At 48.0% G+C, this 16,304-nt stretch overlaps 1 protein-coding gene and 1 non-coding gene across 2 annotated transcripts; both read right to left on the bottom strand.

Annotated features, from left to right (window-relative positions):
• Positions 1-262: 262 nt before the first annotated feature.
• LOC103877119 (zinc finger matrin-type protein 1-like) lies at positions 263-14,991 on the bottom strand. The gene is made up of 2 exons (XM_009184609.3): positions 14,845-14,991; positions 263-1,568 (listed from the first exon to the last, which is right to left on the bottom strand). Exon 2 carries the CDS (start codon positions 1,546-1,548, stop codon positions 817-819), a length of 732 nt encoding a protein of 243 aa, XP_009182873.1. The 5' UTR covers positions 1,549-1,568; positions 14,845-14,991; the 3' UTR covers positions 263-816.
• LOC116270456 lies at positions 9,259-9,359 on the bottom strand. Its single transcript, XR_004178489.1, has one exon. It is a non-coding gene; the product is annotated as a small nucleolar RNA U13 (small nucleolar RNA).
• Positions 14,992-16,304: the final 1,313 nt, after the last annotated feature.

Here is a 16,304-nt window from a genome sequence, read left to right on the forward strand (position 1 = left end):
ACTTCTTGCTTGTCTTTAAAAGTGTTTACTAGAAGGTCGGGCGCAGTGGCTCACGTCTGTAATCCCAGCACTTTGGGAGGCCGAGGCGGGCGGATCACGAGGTCAGGAGTTCGAGACCAGCTGGACCAACAGGGTGAAACCCCGTATCTACTAAAAATACAAAAATTAACCGGGCATGGTGGCGCGCACCTGTAATCCTAGCTACTCAGGAGGCTGAGGCAGGAGAATCGCTTGAAACCGGGAGGCAGAGGTTGCAGTGAGTCGAGATCGCACCATTGCACGCCAGCCTGGGCGACAGAGTGAAACTCCGTCTCAACAACAACAAAAACAAAAAAAAGTTAGTCAAATGGAACCTGTTCCCCACCCACTTAGTTCTCTGATCATAGAACCCATAGTTATCAGTGTATTGTGTATCCTTCAGACCTGTTCGATGCTCACATACAATGCTTTATTTTTAAAATTTCCATTTTACAAATTTTACAACAAAATCTACTTTACACAAATTTAAACTATTTCAGCAGTTACATCTATTAATTTTTCTTTGATGGTTTCTGGTTTGTATCTTATTTAGGAAGGTCATCCATACTTCAAGATTAAAAACACTTTTCCCATATTTTCTTTGAATACTTTTATATTTTAGTTTTGACACATGTATCTGTAAACCATCTGGGTTTTAATATTTGAATAGAGTGTGAGGTGACGATTAGATTTTATTTTCTTCCAAGCGGGTGGCCATTTAACTGCTTCAGTGTTATCTAATCCATCCTTTCCAGCAGATTCAAATGATTTAATACTGGGGACCCCAGTCCCCAATCATCAGTAACAACTGCCAAGGATGGCTTCATCCCACAGGTCCCTCTCCTCCTCGGGGCCTTCCCTGCCTGGCCCCTTCTTCTCTCTCCCGGACCTTCTCGCATCTTTTGCGGTGTCCCGACCCTGGTGATTCTTCTTGCTGCGTCTGGGCCTCTCTGCACTGCCTGGGGCACCCTCGGCCTTTCTCCTGCCCCTGTTCCCTTTGTGTGAGTCTCCCTTCGCACGGTGCTTCCTCTTGAGCTCCTCCCCGTGCCTCCTCCTCAGGCCTCGGTCCCCACAGCCTCTGTCCCCATGGCCCGCCTGCTGGGCGCTGCTGCGGGGCTCCCAAAAGAGGCAACAGGAACCTTCCCTGCCCTGCGTCCCGCGGACGCCTGTGTTCTCTCCCTGCCCAGATGGGCTTAGAAGCCACCGGTGTTTGAAGAAACGGTCCTGATTCTCTTGACTGTGGTTTACAGATTCCAGTCTTCGTGGAGCATGAGGAATTTTAGGCCAGGGAGGTACCCGGCTTTCCACGGTCCTCAGTCTTTCCAAGGAAGCCGGGAACAGGTGGGGTCTCCAGAAGGGGAGTCCCTGCTGCTCCGGCCCCCGAGGCTCAGTGGGACCCCTTTCTTGGTACACGGAGTCCTCCTTCACCTTTGTAAAGCAAAGTGTTGGTTGCAATCCTCTGGCTCTCTGCTTTCTAATATAATCCTCCAGTTCATGTTGAAAAGAGTCAGAAGTCTTAGAATTTTCCATTATATTGATTACGGATGAATCTGTTAGGGAAAATGGGGGGAAGCTTTCTGTTAAATGTATTATTTTGCTATGATTTTTGTGTGTGTCCTAAAGATGAGACTCCAAATTCTAGGGGAGATTATATTATGTAATATGCTGTAAGTACTACATAGTCACTGATGTTGAAAATATTTTTGACATAGACTGAAAATGATGAAATATAATGGACTAAGAAAATGAGCCTTAAAACACTGTGCAAATTTGAGGATCTATAACTATATAATAAATATAACACATATAGATAGGCATAAGACATATCAGTGGTTACCCCAGGTTTAGGGGGAATTTAGATAATTTTAGTCTTAATTGTTCTGAATTTTTGCCAAAAATACTATCACTTGTGTGATAAAAAACAGAAAATTAAGTTGTTTCAAGGAAATAGACAATCAACTAATCTAAAATCATTCATAAATTCTACAAAAACAGAACAAGCTAGTCCTGTGCTTATTATATGCCAAGAAAGAAATAATAGAGAGATAATTAAATTAAACATATTCCCAGGTCACTCACATTCTATCTATTTTAAATCTAATAGCTGGTGAAAAAACAGAGGAAGATGCTATTCTTTTTTTTTTTAAACAAATGAAGAAACTGAGTCACAGAGAGTTTGGGTTGCTTACTTAAGGTCACACACAGCTGAAAAGTACAGGCAGGATTTAAACCCAGGGAGCGAGGGTTCAGAGCCTGCTGGCTCAGTCATACTCTGTAGCTCAGAATGCTTTTCATCTCTGAGATTTGTACCAACCTTATAGGTGTTTTGGGGACTAAGACAGTGATTACAACTGAAGGACTGGGGACAGTGCTGGGGATGCAGCAAGTGGCCAGTGACTGGTAGCTATTAATATTCTCATTAAGATGCAGGAATGAGGACCAGCAGTATTAAATGTTTTACTAGCAGTCTATTCTGAGAACTTGCCTCCATTTTATTTTACTAATTTTTTTTTTTTTTTGAGTCAGGGTCACTCAGGCTGGAGTGCAATGGCACGATCATGGCTCACTGAAGCCTCGAACTCCTGGGAGACACCCGCTGCTCCACACCTCACAGCCAGCACGATCAACAGGTCCTGCCAACTGCTGTTTACAAAACTTGTCCAGAATCTGACCAATTCTACCTAAACTGCTCTTGCCACATGTCCCCTGGATCAGGGCAGTCACCCTTCTCTGGTCTTCCAGCATCTATTCAATGAGCCTATTTCCAAACCAGCTGCCAGGATAACCATTTTAATGTGATGTCATCCTGGCTATCTCAAAACCATTAGAGAGCTCAAAATCCTCTGCTCAAAACCATCAGTGGGCCGGGCGCGGTGGCTCATGCCTGTTATCTTAGCATTTTGGGAGGCCAAGATGGGTGGATCACCTGAGGTCAGGAGTTCAAGACCAGCCTGGCCAACATGGTGAAACCCCATCTCTACTAAAAATACAAAAATTAGCCAGGCATGATGGCAGGCGCCTGTAATCCCAGCTACTCAGGAGGCTGAGGCAGAAGAATCGCTTGAACCCAGGAGGTAGAGGCGACAGAACGAGACTCCGTCCCAAAACAAACAACAACAACAACAAAACCATTAGAGAGCTCCTCCATCTCTCCCTCAGAAGGAAGCTGATTCCCACGGTGCCTACAAGGCCTGACACTGTGGGTCACTCCCTGTCCTGAGGCCTCCAGTTTCTCTGTGACTACCTACCGTCCTCCTGCTCCTCCTCTTCAGTCACACTCCTCTCCCAGCTGGAAGGCAGCAGAGAGGCACACCCTGGCCTCAGGTCCTCCCTGTCCCTAACTCTGCAAAGCTCTTTACCTCTGCACGCACACCGGAAGCCCCCTTGCCTCCCTGGTCTTAGCTGGAAATGTCAACTTCTCAGAGTTTTGACGACCCTCCCCATGGGACACCCTCTGCCCCTTCCCTGCTTGATTTTCCTCCATGACATCACCATTCCCTAATAGAGTGCTTTAAGATACTGAGATACCTTGGGGAATTTGAGACAGGGTCTTGCGCTGTTGCTCAGGCCGGAGTGCAGTGGCACAATCACAGCTCACTGCAGCCTCCTGGGCTGAAGTAATCGATTACTCAATTACTCCCACCTCAGCCACCTGACTATTTGGGACCACAGGCGCACGTGACTACGCCCAGTTCATTTTTTGTATTTTTAGTAGAGATGGGGTTTTGCTGTGTTGCCCAGGCTGGTCTGGATCTGCTGGACTCAAGCAATCCATACATCTTGGCTTCCCAAAGTGTTGGGATTACAGGCGTGAGCCACTGCTCCCAGCTGAGATGTCAAGATGCTGGTTCTCTTGGCTGGGTGGAGTGGCTCACGCCTGAAATACTGGCACTTTGGGAGGCCGAGGTGGGCGGATCACTGGAGGTCGGAGTTCAAGACCAGCTTGGCCAACATGGTGAAACCTCATCTCTACTAAAATACAAAAATTAGCTGGGCATGGTGGTGTGCCTGTAGTCCCAGCCACTTGGGAGGCTCAGGCAGGAGAATCGCTTGAACCTGGGAGGCGGAGGTTGCAGTGAGCCAAAATGGCGACACTACACTCCAACCTGGGCAGCAGCAGGAGACTCCGTCTCAAAGAAAAAAAAGACCCTGATTCTCATTCTGCATTTCTACCGAGCTCCCTAGCAATGCTGATACTGCTCATACCCAGACTACACTTTGAGTAGCAAGAACCTCACAATTTAACGTGTACATTTGGTCTTCTTTTTTTTTTTTTTTTTTTTTTGAGACAGAGTCTCACTCTGTCACCAGGCTGGAGTGCAGTGGCGCCATCTTGGCACACTGCAAGCTCCGCCTCCCGGGCTCAAGCGATTCTCCTGCCTCAGCCTCCCAAGTAGCTGGCACTACAGGCGCCCGCCACCATGCCTGGCTAATTTTTTGTATTTTTAGTAGAGACGGGGTTTCACCGTGTTAGCCAGGATGGTCTCGATCTCCTGACCTCACGATCCACACGCCTCGGCCTCCCAAAGTGCTGGGATTTACAGGCGTGAGTCACCGCGCCCAGCCATTTTACATTTGGTCTGTTTTCTATCTTACTACACTTGGATGTAAGCTCCTCATGGGTAGCGATTCCTTGACTGCTGTTTCCTCAACATGTCAAATTGTGCTTAACGTAGATGCTTAATAAATACTCGCTGAATGAATACCTGAGTGAAGAAACGCCGTGACCTCTCCCAACATGTTCGGGTCCACTAAGAACCCCAGATCTAAGGAGTCCTACCCACTTCAGCTGTACTTCCCACACAACCTCCTCTCATTTGCCCCTCAGCCGTCTTCCTTAACAACTAGCCATCCAAACGTCGCCAAACGTCTGGTTCACCTCTTACCTGGAATCACTGCCGTGCATTAGTTTACTGAGAGAAATTTCCACAAAACAGATGGAACCCTCACCTCCTTTAGACTACAGTCGTTGGGGTCGTGTAAGTAGAGGTCCTGGGGGCCTCACAGAGTGCAGAGGCCCACCTGCTTAGAACTCAGAAGCAAGTTAGGAGCCCTAGCACGGCGGGGGTAGCTTTTCTCTGAGCTCCAGGAGAATTCCAGCTTGCTCGCTGCTCGCCCGTCCAAGAAAGCAGGAAGCCACACCCCCTCCTTCGCCCCCGCCTCTTTGGTTTCAGGCCTCCTCATCCCATAGCTCCACTCTCAGGAGAAACAAATTCAATTACAGACACTAAAGTGATTTAGGAACGCCCAAGTTTATCGCCTTGGAACCAATCAGCCTATAATCTAATCAGTATTATTAAATCCTGTTTGAAGAGTTTATCTTAAAAAAAATTTAATAAAACACTATTACTTTGTGAAATATAGCATACATGCAGAAATGTGCACGAAACAAAAATCTACAACCCAATGGTTTATCACTAAGACAAAGTCCATCCAAACACCATTCAGGTCAGCAAACAGAACCGAGCCACGTGCCAGATGGCGTCTCCTTTCCCTCCTAACCTTATCTGTCCCTTTGTCCCGCACTAGCCTGTGTTTTTTGGGGGGAATCTCATCGTTGCTTTTCTGGATAGTTTATTACTTACATGCAAGTCTCGAAATGCTATAGTTTTGCCTGTTTTTTGTAATGTACTTTATGTAAATACGCTTGTACACTGCACTTCTTCGTACACTGTATTTCTGAATTTTACCACGTTCATTTTCATAGCTGTATGGTATTCCATTATTGAAAAAAGTATATATATTTCATAGAATATATATGTGTGCATTATATATGTATGGGTGTGTATATAGATAGTTAGAGGGATATTAACAGATTATTGATCTGTTCTAGGCCATTGTGATTGTCCCCAGTCCAGGCCATTTTAAACAACACTGTCATGAATATTCTTGTATATACTTCCTGATATACATAAACTTGCATTACTACAGAGTGTTTACCTAGAAGTGGGATTTCTGTGCTACACAGCATGGTATATTCAGCTTTACCAGACATAGTAATACCAAAGGTTTTTCTAAAGGGGTTAATACCAATTTTTTTTTTTGAGACGGAATTTCACTCTTGTTGCCCAGGCTGGAGTGCAGTGGTGTGATCTTGGTTCCCTGCGGCCTCCGCCTCCCGGGTTCAAGCAATTCTCCTGACTCAGCCTCCTGAGTAGCTGGGATTACAGGTGCCCACCGCCATGCCTGGCTTATTTTTTGTAATTTTTTTTTTTGAGACTGAGTCTTGCTGTGTTGCCCAGGCTGGAGTACAGTGGCGTGATCTCGGCTCACTGCAACCTCTGCCTCCCAGGTTAAACCGATTCTTCTGCCTCAGCCTCCTGAGTAGCTGGGACTACAGGCGACTGCCACCACACCCGGCTAATTTTTGTATTTTTAGTAGAGATAGGGTTTCACCATGTTGGCCAGGCTGGTCTCGATCTCCTGACCTCGTGATCCGCCTGCCTCGGCCTCCCAAAGTGCTGGGATTACAGGCATGAGCCACGGCACCCAGCCAGTTATTACCAATTCACATCCTTCCCCCAGGAGTGTTTGGGAGCTTCACATTCTTTCCAACACTTGGAATTGTCAAACCTTGAATTCTGTATCTAACTGTGATTTTAATCAACATTTCCTGTTTACAATGGTACTGAGTATCTTCTTTATGTCTATCGGCCAGTGTTTTTCTCTTTTGGGCCATGGGGGTCCAGGTCTCTAGAACATTCTTCTGTTGGGTCGTTTGCATTTTACTTATCTATCTTCTAAGAATGAGCCCTCTGCTGGCTCTGTGTGTTGTGGAGTCTCCCACTGTTTGTCTTGTATTTTCATTCCCTGGGTGGTGGTATCTTTTGGTGGACACTCTTAATTTTAATGTTGTCCAGCATAGGAATCAAACTTAACAGGGATAATGGTTTTTGTTGTTGTTGTTGTTGTTGTTGTTGTTGTTGTTTTAGAGACAGAGTCTCCCTCTGTCGCCCAGGCTGGAGCGTGCAGTGGTGCTATCTCGCCTCACTGCAAGCTCTGCCTCCCGAGTGGGACAGTGCTTTTTAATGTCATGTTTAAGATATATTTCCTAATCCTAGACCAGGATTTCTCTACCTGGCACTGATAACATTTTGGGTCAGATAATTCTTTGTTGAGAGGGGCTGTCCTGTGCATTATAGGATGTTTAGCAGCATCCCTGGCCTCCACCCACTACATAACAGTAGCAACCCCCTTCCAACCTAGTTGTAACGACCAAAAATGTCTTCAGACATTGCCAGAAGTCCCCATGTTTCAGAAACATTGCCATAGATCATAAACATATTCTCATATGATGCCTTATGAAAGCTTCATAGTGGGCCAGTGCGGTGGCTCACGCCTCTAATCCCAGCACTTTGGGAGGCCGAGGTGGGTGGATCACTTGAGGTCAGGAGTTCAAGACCAGCCTGGCCAGCATGGCTAAGCCCTGTCTCTACTAAAAATACAAAAAGTTAGCTGGGCATGGTGGCGCACGCCTGTAGTCCCAGCTACTCAGAAGGCTGAGACAGGAGAATCGCTTGAGCCCAGGAGACGGAGGTTGCGTTGAGACGAGATCATGCCACTGCACGCCAGCCTGGATGACAGAGCGAGACTCCAACTCAAAAGAAAAAAAAAAAGCTTCATGGTGGCTGGGTGAGGTGGCTCCCACCTGTAATCCTAACACTTTGGCAGGCTGAGGAGGGTGGATTGCTTGAGGCCAGGAGTTCCAGACCAGCCTTGCCAACATGGCAAAACCCTGTTGTTTCTTTTTGAGACGGAGAGCCCAGGGCAGAGGACCAGCTCACTGTAAGCTCGGCCTCGGAATTATTTTGCCTCAGCCTCCCCGAGTAGCTGGCGGCAGGCGCCCGCCATTCGGCCCGCTAATTTTTTTTGTATTTCAGTAGAGGGGTTTCACCGCGGTTAGCTGTGGAGGTCTCATCTCCTGAACTCGTGACTGCCCTCGCCTCCCAAAGTGCTAGGATTACAGGCTTGAGCCACCGCGCCCGGCCAAAAACCCTGTTGTTTCTACTAAAAATATAAAAATTAGCTGAGCATGATAGTGCGCACCTGTGATTCCAGCTACATGGGAGGCTGAGGCAGGAGAATCGCTTGAACCCAGGAGGCAGAGGTTGCAGTGAGCTGAGATTGTACCACTGAACTCCAGCCTGGGTGACAGAGCAAGACTCTGTCTCAAAATAAATAAATAAATAAATAAATAATAAAAGCTTCATAGATATATAATTCAACTGGAATTGATTTTTGTGCAAGCCGTGAGGCAGGCATCCTACTTCATTTGTTTGAAGATATGGTGGGGGGAATGCAAAGGGTTTGTGTTTTTTTCTGTTCTCTCACTCAACAATCAACACAGAAGGCTTCTGTGACCAAATGTATGGGGTTTCCCCCCACACACCAAGCGAACAGTCAATTCTGCAGCTGACACCAGCGGGTGTGCTCTCATCTAATTCAGTTCTCACACGCTCAACCTGGAGATGGCATCAGGTCCCATAGGTTGAGGACTCAGTGCCCAAGACTGCCCCTGCCCCCAACTTTGGAGGCCAGTTGCAAGTCCTAGCCTGTTTCACTTGTGCTTCTGATCAACCAGCTATGAATTAGAGTTCCCAGGACCTCCTCCTTAGGTTCAGTTAATTTGCTCGAGTGGCTCACAGAACTCGGGGAAACACTTACTTATGGTTGCTAGTTTATTATAGAGCATATTAGAAAGGATACCAAAGAACACTAGATGAAGAGATGCAGAGGGTAAGATATGGGGGAAGGGGGCGGAGCTTCCTGGTCCTCCCCAAGCTCCTCCCCGGTGTTCCACCCTCCAGGAACCGCCATGTGTTCAGCTGTCCACAAGCTCATCTGAACCCTGTCCTTTTGGGTTTTTATGGAGGCTTCACTACCTAGGCATGATTGATTAAACCACCGGCCATTGATCAACTTAGCCTTCAGCCCCTCTCCCCTCCCTGGAGGTTGGGGGGCAGAGCCGAAAATCCCACCCTTCTAATCCTGCCTTTGTCTTTCTGGTAACCAGCCCCCTTCTGAAGCTACCTAGTGGCTGCCAGCCATCAGTCAACTCATTAGCACACAAAAATATATCACTTTGGGGAGTCTAAGGATTTTAGGAGTTGTATGCCAGGAAATGGGAAGAAGACCAAATGTGTATCTCACAATATCACAAACCATACTTTTCCAACGCCATTTATTGAAGTTTATCTTCCACACTGCTCTGAAGTTCTTTGTTAGTTTACTTTTTTCTCACGTCAGACTGGTAACAGGCAGACCTTACCAGGTTTGAGAAAGGCACGTCCCACACATGAGTGTGAAAACCCAATCATCATGCTTATGAACTGCAAACAGATCTGCCTTTGTTATTCAACAAATGTCCATTTGTTCATGGTTCTGCTTCTGGTTTCTGTACTCTGTCATATCTTTGCACCAGTACTCCTCTGTCTTCATTACTTAGTTTCATGAGAAGTCTTTATATTTGCTAGAGTAAGTCATCTCCCTATTCCTGTCTTTCCATATTCAAGTATGTGTTGATTTATCTTGACATTTTGTTTATATATAAACTTTAAATCTGGCTCATCAATTTCTGTAAACACTTGCAGTTTTGCTTGGGGCTACACTGAATCTGTAGGTTAATTTGAGGAGAACTGACATCTTTCCAGCGTTAGAACTTTCAGTATATGAACATGGCTTATGCCTCCATTTATATGAGCATTCTTTATTCTTTCATGTTCCCAGATGATGGACTTTGTTCACCAAACTCCTCCTAGAATCCTGAAAGGTCACACATTTTAAGCTCTAGGCCCAATGTCACATATAATGCCTGTGCAATTCATGGGTTTATTTATGTCAGATGTAATTTCATTTTTTACATTTTTATTTATTTATTTATTTTTTGGGACAGGGTCTCACTCTTACCCAGGCTGGAGTGCAGTAGCGTGATCATGGCTCTCTGAAGCCTCGACTTCCCAGGCTCCATTGATCCTCCCACCTCAGCCTCCTCAGTAGCTGGGACCACAGGCGTGTGCCACAGGCATTCACACATGCACAGGTGTGTGCAGTAGAGACAGGCTTTCACCATGCTGCCCAGGCTGGTCTCGAAACTCCTGAGCTTAAGTGATCCTCCTGCCTTGGCTTCCCAAAGTACTAGGATTACAGGTATGAGCCATGGCACCCAGGCAGGCGTAATTTCAAGTACTGAAGAAGCTTACAAAGATAAGGACTTTATTAAAAGAATATTTGCAGGCTGGGTGCAGTGGCTCACTCCTGTAATTCCAGCACTTTGGGAAGCCCAAGGTGGGCGGATCACCTGAGATCAGGAGTTTGAGACCAGCCTGGAAACATGGCGAAACCCCGTCTCAACTAAAAATACAAAAATTAGCCAGGCGTGGTGGCGCGCGCCTGTAATCCCAGCTACTTGAGAGCCTAAGGCAAGTGATTCGTTTGCATCCGGGAGGTGGAGGTTGCAGTGAGCCGAGATCATGCCACTGCACTCCAGCGCCTGGGCGAAGCAGAGTGAGACTCTGGTTCAAAAAAAAAAAAAAAAAAAGGCCGGGCTGTGGCTCTCACATCTGTAATCTGCTACCCTTTGGGAGGCCGAGGTGGGTGAGATCACTCAGGTCAGGAGATCCAGACCATGCTGGACTGACACGGTGGTGAAATCTGCCTCTACTACTAAAATGCAAAAAAATTAGCTGGGCGTGGTGGCGGGCGCCTGTAGTCTCAGCTACTCGGGAGGCCAAGGCAGGAGAATGGCGTGAACCTGGGAGGCGGAGCTTGCAGTGAGCCGAGATCCTGTCACTGGACTCCAGCCTGGGCGACAGAGCGAGACTCCGTCTCAAAATAAATAAATAAATAAATAAATAAATAAATAAATATTGCAATGTGAAGAAATTTGTGAGAAAGGAAGATAAAGTGGGAGAAGAAACAAAATGGAGGCCCCTGCAAGTCCAGGCTGTGTAGCTGCCCCGTCTGGGTGAGAGATTATTGTCACCATTTAGCAGGCAGGCACAGATTTCACCTTTGGGCAGCCCTGAACGTCAGGCTCAGCACCATGAAATTTCACACTTTATTGTGGGCTCCCATTGTTGCGCTCTGATTATTTGATTCAGCTAACATGGTACTGGCACATTTCATCTTCAAATAACCCTTGCTGAGGCAAATTTTTTTTTTTAATTCCATTTTAAGATGAAAAGTAAGGTTAAAGAGGTTAGGTGATCTGCCCTTAGCCACGTATAGAAGTTAGCATGTTCAAGTCCATCTTCTGATTCCAAGGCCAATGCCTGCCCTCCTTCCATTCTACCTCCCCACAGTGTGTGGGATTTCTGCTCTTGCTGTTTTATAAGCTCTGGACACTTGAAAGATATCTAATATACAGAAGGCAGATGCTAGTTATTATCAGACAAGCTGAAGTGAAAGCACGAAAGGGCTCAGGAATCACTTCTTTTCTTTCTTTTTGTTTTTTTTTTTTTCTTTTTTTGAGATGAAGTCTCACTCTGTAGCCCAGGCTGGGCTACAGTGGTGCAATCTTGGCTCATTGCAACCTCTGCCTCCAGGGTTCAAGCGATTCTCCTGCCTCAGCCTCTCGAGTAGCTAGGACTACAGGCATGCATCACCATGCCCCGCTAATTTTTGTATTTTCAGTAGAGACATGATTTCACCATGTTGGCCAGGCTAGTCTTGAACTCCTGATCTCAGGTGATGCAGCCGCCTCTGTCTCCCAAAGTGCTGGCATTACAGGCCTGAGCCACTGAGCTGGGCCAGGAATCACTTCATGATGGCATTACCAAGGGCTGTAGATGCTGAAATTTATCAGAAAGGGATATTCTTGTTTCTGTGATGGACAAGCGCTGCCCCACCCAGACTCCTTAAGGCTCTTCCAGCCCTGAAATAAACCGTGGTGTGGAGCATTTATATGCTAAAGAGATCACTTTCTTGCTTACTTTATCCATTATTTCCATGGCTCTCTCTTGTCCCTAAGCTGCTCCTGTGTCTACGGTTTCACCCTGGAGGGCCAAAAGTTCCAACAGGCAAGTAAAGCTCATGCTTGCTTAGCCCACAAAGGGGGAACAAGTACTGCATACTTCGCATTTCAACATCTCTTTTGGGGGTACCAGGGTATACAACTCCCTTGTCCTGGTTTTATTATTTATTTATTTTTGAGACAAGGTCTGCCTCTATCACCCAGGCTGGAGCTCAGTGGAGCTATAATGGCTCACTGCAGCCTTGACCTCCCTAGGCTCAAGTGATCCTCCTACCTCAGCCTCCCAAATAGCTGGGACGACAGGCATACAACATCATACCCGGCTAAGTTTTTGTATTTCTTTCTAGAGACAGGGTTTTGCCACTGTCCAGGCTGGTTTCGAACTCCTGGGCTCAAGTGGTCTATCCACCTCAGCCTCCCAAAATGCTAGGATTACAGGCTTGAGCCACCATGCCTGTCCTGTCCTGGTTTATAACAGATGAGGTGAGGCTGCTATGCAGCTTTTATTTTGAAAAAGAACTATGCAGTTAGATTTCCCTGACTGTTCTTTCCTCAAAGAGCAACTCATTTCTCCATCTTCCTTTAATCTTGTCATAATGTATCCAAGGATGATATAAGCCCACTTCCACCAACAGTAGAAGAAAGACGCAAAAACACCACACCTTTACCAATCAATGGCTGTGTCCTCATCCTCAAGCCCTCAGGAGTAAATAAGTTTTGCAAATGAAATTTTATTTTACCTATAGAAAGACTAAAGATTTTTCATCAAAAATGCAATTTATTGCTTCTACCCAAGATCAAGGGGTACATAATCTGTGCTTATTATGTAATACCTGACACATCCACTAGCTGAGAACAAAATAATAAGTGGGTTTTAGGAGCAGAAGATAGTGTAATCTTGCTTCATCCACTAGGTGTGCGGGTTCAACAATGCAGTCACAACCAGAACAACGGTGCTCCAGATAACTGATGACTCCAGTACGGCTCTGGCCCTCATGCTCTCAGTTTTAATATGAAACCTGCCTTTTTCCCTTTTATTTATTTTTTTTTTTTACTTTTATTTTTTGAGACGGAGTCTCCCTTTGTCGCCCTGGCTGGAGTGCAGTGGTGGATCTCTGCTCAGTGCAACCTCTGCTTCCAGGGTTCAAGTGATTCTCCTGCCTCAGCCTCGGGTTTAACTGTGATTACAGGCGTGCACCATCACGCCCCAGCTAATTGTTGTATTTTCAGTAGAGACAGGGTTTCAACATGTTGGCCAGGCTGGTCTCGAATTCCTGACCTCAGGGTATCTGCCCACCTCTGCCTCCCAAAGTGCTGGCATTACAGGCATGAGCCACTGCACCTGGCCTTTCCTTATTTATTTTTTTGAGACAAGGTCTCTCTGTCACCCAGGCTGGAGTGCAGTGGCTCGATCTCAGCTCACTGAAATCTCCGCCTCCCAGGTTCAAGCAATTCTCCCACCTCAGCCTCCCGAGTAGCTGGGATTACAGGCACCCGCCACCAAACCCAGCTAATTTTTGTATTTTTAGTACAGATGGGGTTTCACCATGTTGGCTAGGCTGTTATTTTTATTTTTTTATTGAGACAGAGTCTCGCTCTGTTGCCCAGGCTAGAGTGCAGTCGCAGGATCTTGGATCACTGCAACCTCCACACCCCGCCCACCCCCCCCCGGGTTCAAATGATTCGTCTTTGCTGAGATTAGAAGCGCCCACCACCACGCCCAGCTAATTTTTGTATTTTTAGTAGAGACAGGGTTTCACCATGTTGGCCAGGCTGGTCTCAAACGCCTGACCTCAGGCAATCCTTCCGACTTGGCCTCCCAAAGTGCTGGGATTACAGGCGTGAGCCACCATGCTCGGCCTCCTTTTTATCTTTATTTGTTATTTTTTGAGACAGGGTCTTGCTCTCTCATCCAGGCTGGAGTGCAGTGGCACAATCATGGCTCCTTGACCTCTTGAGTTCATGCAACAATCCTCCCACCTCAGCTTCTTAGGTAGCTGGGACTAAAGGCATGAGCCACCACACCCAGCTAATTAAAAACTACTTCTTTTTTTTTTTTTGTAGAGTGCCAGGTGCAGTGGCTCATACCTGTAATCCCAGCACTTTGGGGTTGGGTGCGAGGATCGCTTGATCCCTGAGCACAGATCCCAGGAGTTTGAGACTAGCCTGGGTAACGCGGGGGAAACACCTCTACAAAAAACAAAAACAAAAACAAAAAAACCATATATACATATGAAAACAAAAAACTTCACACTTGCCCATTGTTACGGCACGCGCCTGCCATTCCAGGGGCTGATGTGGATGAACCCAGGAGTCCAAGGATGCATTGAGTGAGCCAGAATCGCGCTGTCTCAGAAAACTCAGTCTTGCCATATTTGCTCACGCTGATCTTGAACTCCCGGGCTCAAACAATCTTCCTTCAAAAGAGCTGGGATTGCTGTGCCTCAGCCACCTCATCTTGGAAAATTTAATCGAAACGGTAGACCTATGTCTTCTAAATTGCTAGTATGCCTGTCTTTTCTTTTTAGCCATACTGTTATAAAGTCATACGCAGGCATACGCAACCACAAAAACTCGACGTTAACGAAGGCACGAACAACTCTGTCTCTATTAGTGTTTATAACATGAAGCGCACTATCGCTCCTGGAAATACTACCATACCAGGTCTATGAGTGCGAAAGATAGAGCAAGCTCCCATTACCAACTCCTGCTTCCAAAAAATACCTTTAATAGTTACCAGAAAAGATACAGATACTACGTAGATAAAAACACACACTACCCTTCTTCCTAGTCAAAAAGTCCAAAAACAACAGTAACTGTACGGCCCCTCCCAGGTCCTCCCTTCTTGCACCCACCTTAAGGTCACGGTGAGAAACCTCATCTTCGGTAAACATTTCACTCGTTTTCTGATGTAAACATTACATTGAAAACATACCCCCTTTGAGGCATTTTGTCTGCTTCTTGACTTAGTGACTTTCGATCTTTGTCGCCCCTTTTCCTTGGTCGCGAGGGCCGTTCATTTGCATGTCCCGCCCTCCCTGCGCCCAGGAGGCGTGGCCACCAAGGGGCCCGGTCCTGCACAGCGCCCCGAGGAAGCTGGTTTGGAAGCTCTGGAGCGACCCCACTGCCGGGTAAAGGACAATATTTGCCCAGAACGGAAGGGAATTTGGGATGAAGTTGCCCTAAGAGTGTGGGACGAAACTGTTTCGGGCAGAGCAGTCGGAACTCACCTGAGGAAAGCATGGGGGCAGGAGTCACTAATATGAATGAGTGGCACGGACAGGGCGGCCTTGCAGCGCCCTTGGTGTTGGAAGGGAAGATCGTGCAGCGCCATGGGGACCAGGGCGGCAGGCCGCAGCTGGGGTGGGGGTGAACGCCGGTCAGGGTGCCTTGGAGCGGATTCTGTCCTCGGGAGCTGCGGTTCTTACTCCTCTGCCGTCACCGGCGGGCGACCTTAGGCAGGGAGTGAAATGCAGCGGGAGCCCTGGAGGGAGGGTGAAGCCGCGCGTGTAGGAGGAACCTACTATTGGCCAGTTCAGGCCCCGCAGCTGCGGAGGTGGGGGACCACTGTGTGGCGGCCTGCTGAGCGGCTGCGTGCTCCGCGGTTGGAGGGGGGAACCTCCAGCCCACCTCCTTTTTTCAGCCTAGAAACCGCTAGTTACCCCCTTTCTTATGCGACCAAGACAGTAATAACTTTCACGGCCCTCCGGGTCTGCGCCCATTCTCCTCTGAGGATTCGCTCATCCACCGGGAGGCCTGTTTTCCTCACCTGTTGTCCCTCTGGCAGACCCTAGGCCTCTTGGAGTCCAGCCAGCATCTATCTGCCCGCTGTTTCTGAGGTGACAGCATGCTGGCAGCCCTCGCTCTGGGCGCCTCCTTGGCCTGGGCGCCCACTCTGGCCGCGCTTGAGGAGCCCTGCAGTCCGCCACGGCACTGTGGGAGCCCCTCTCTGGGCTGGCCGAGGCCGGAGCCAGCTCCCTCTGCTTGCGGGGAGGTGTGAAGGGAGAGGCGCGGGCGGGAACGGGGGCTGTGGCGCTCACAGGCCAGCGCGAGTTCCGGCGGGCGCGGGCTCGGCGGGCCCAGCACTCGGAGCGGCCTGCTGGCGCCGCAGGCCCAGGGCAGTGAGGAGCTTAGCACCTGGGCCAGCAGCTGCAGAGGGTGCGCCGGGTCCTCCAGCAGTGCCGGCCTGCCGGTGCTGCGCTGGAGTTCTTGCCGGGCCTCAGCTGCCTCCCCGCGGGGCAGGGCTCGGGACCTGCAGCCGGCCATGCCCGCACCCCCCACCCCGAGGTGGGCTCCCGCGGGGAGCCTCCCCGAC

The sequence above is a fragment of the Papio anubis genome, chromosome 14, assembly GCF_008728515.1.
Source record: "Papio anubis isolate 15944 chromosome 14, Panubis1.0, whole genome shotgun sequence".
Lineage (NCBI taxonomy): Eukaryota > Metazoa > Chordata > Mammalia > Primates > Cercopithecidae > Papio > Papio anubis.

Excerpts from the sequence above, each read along its gene's own strand:
- LOC103877119 (XM_009184609.3), bottom strand. The coding sequence starts at position 1,548 with ATGGAAAATTCTAAGACTTCTGACTCTTTTCAACATGAACTGGAGGAT.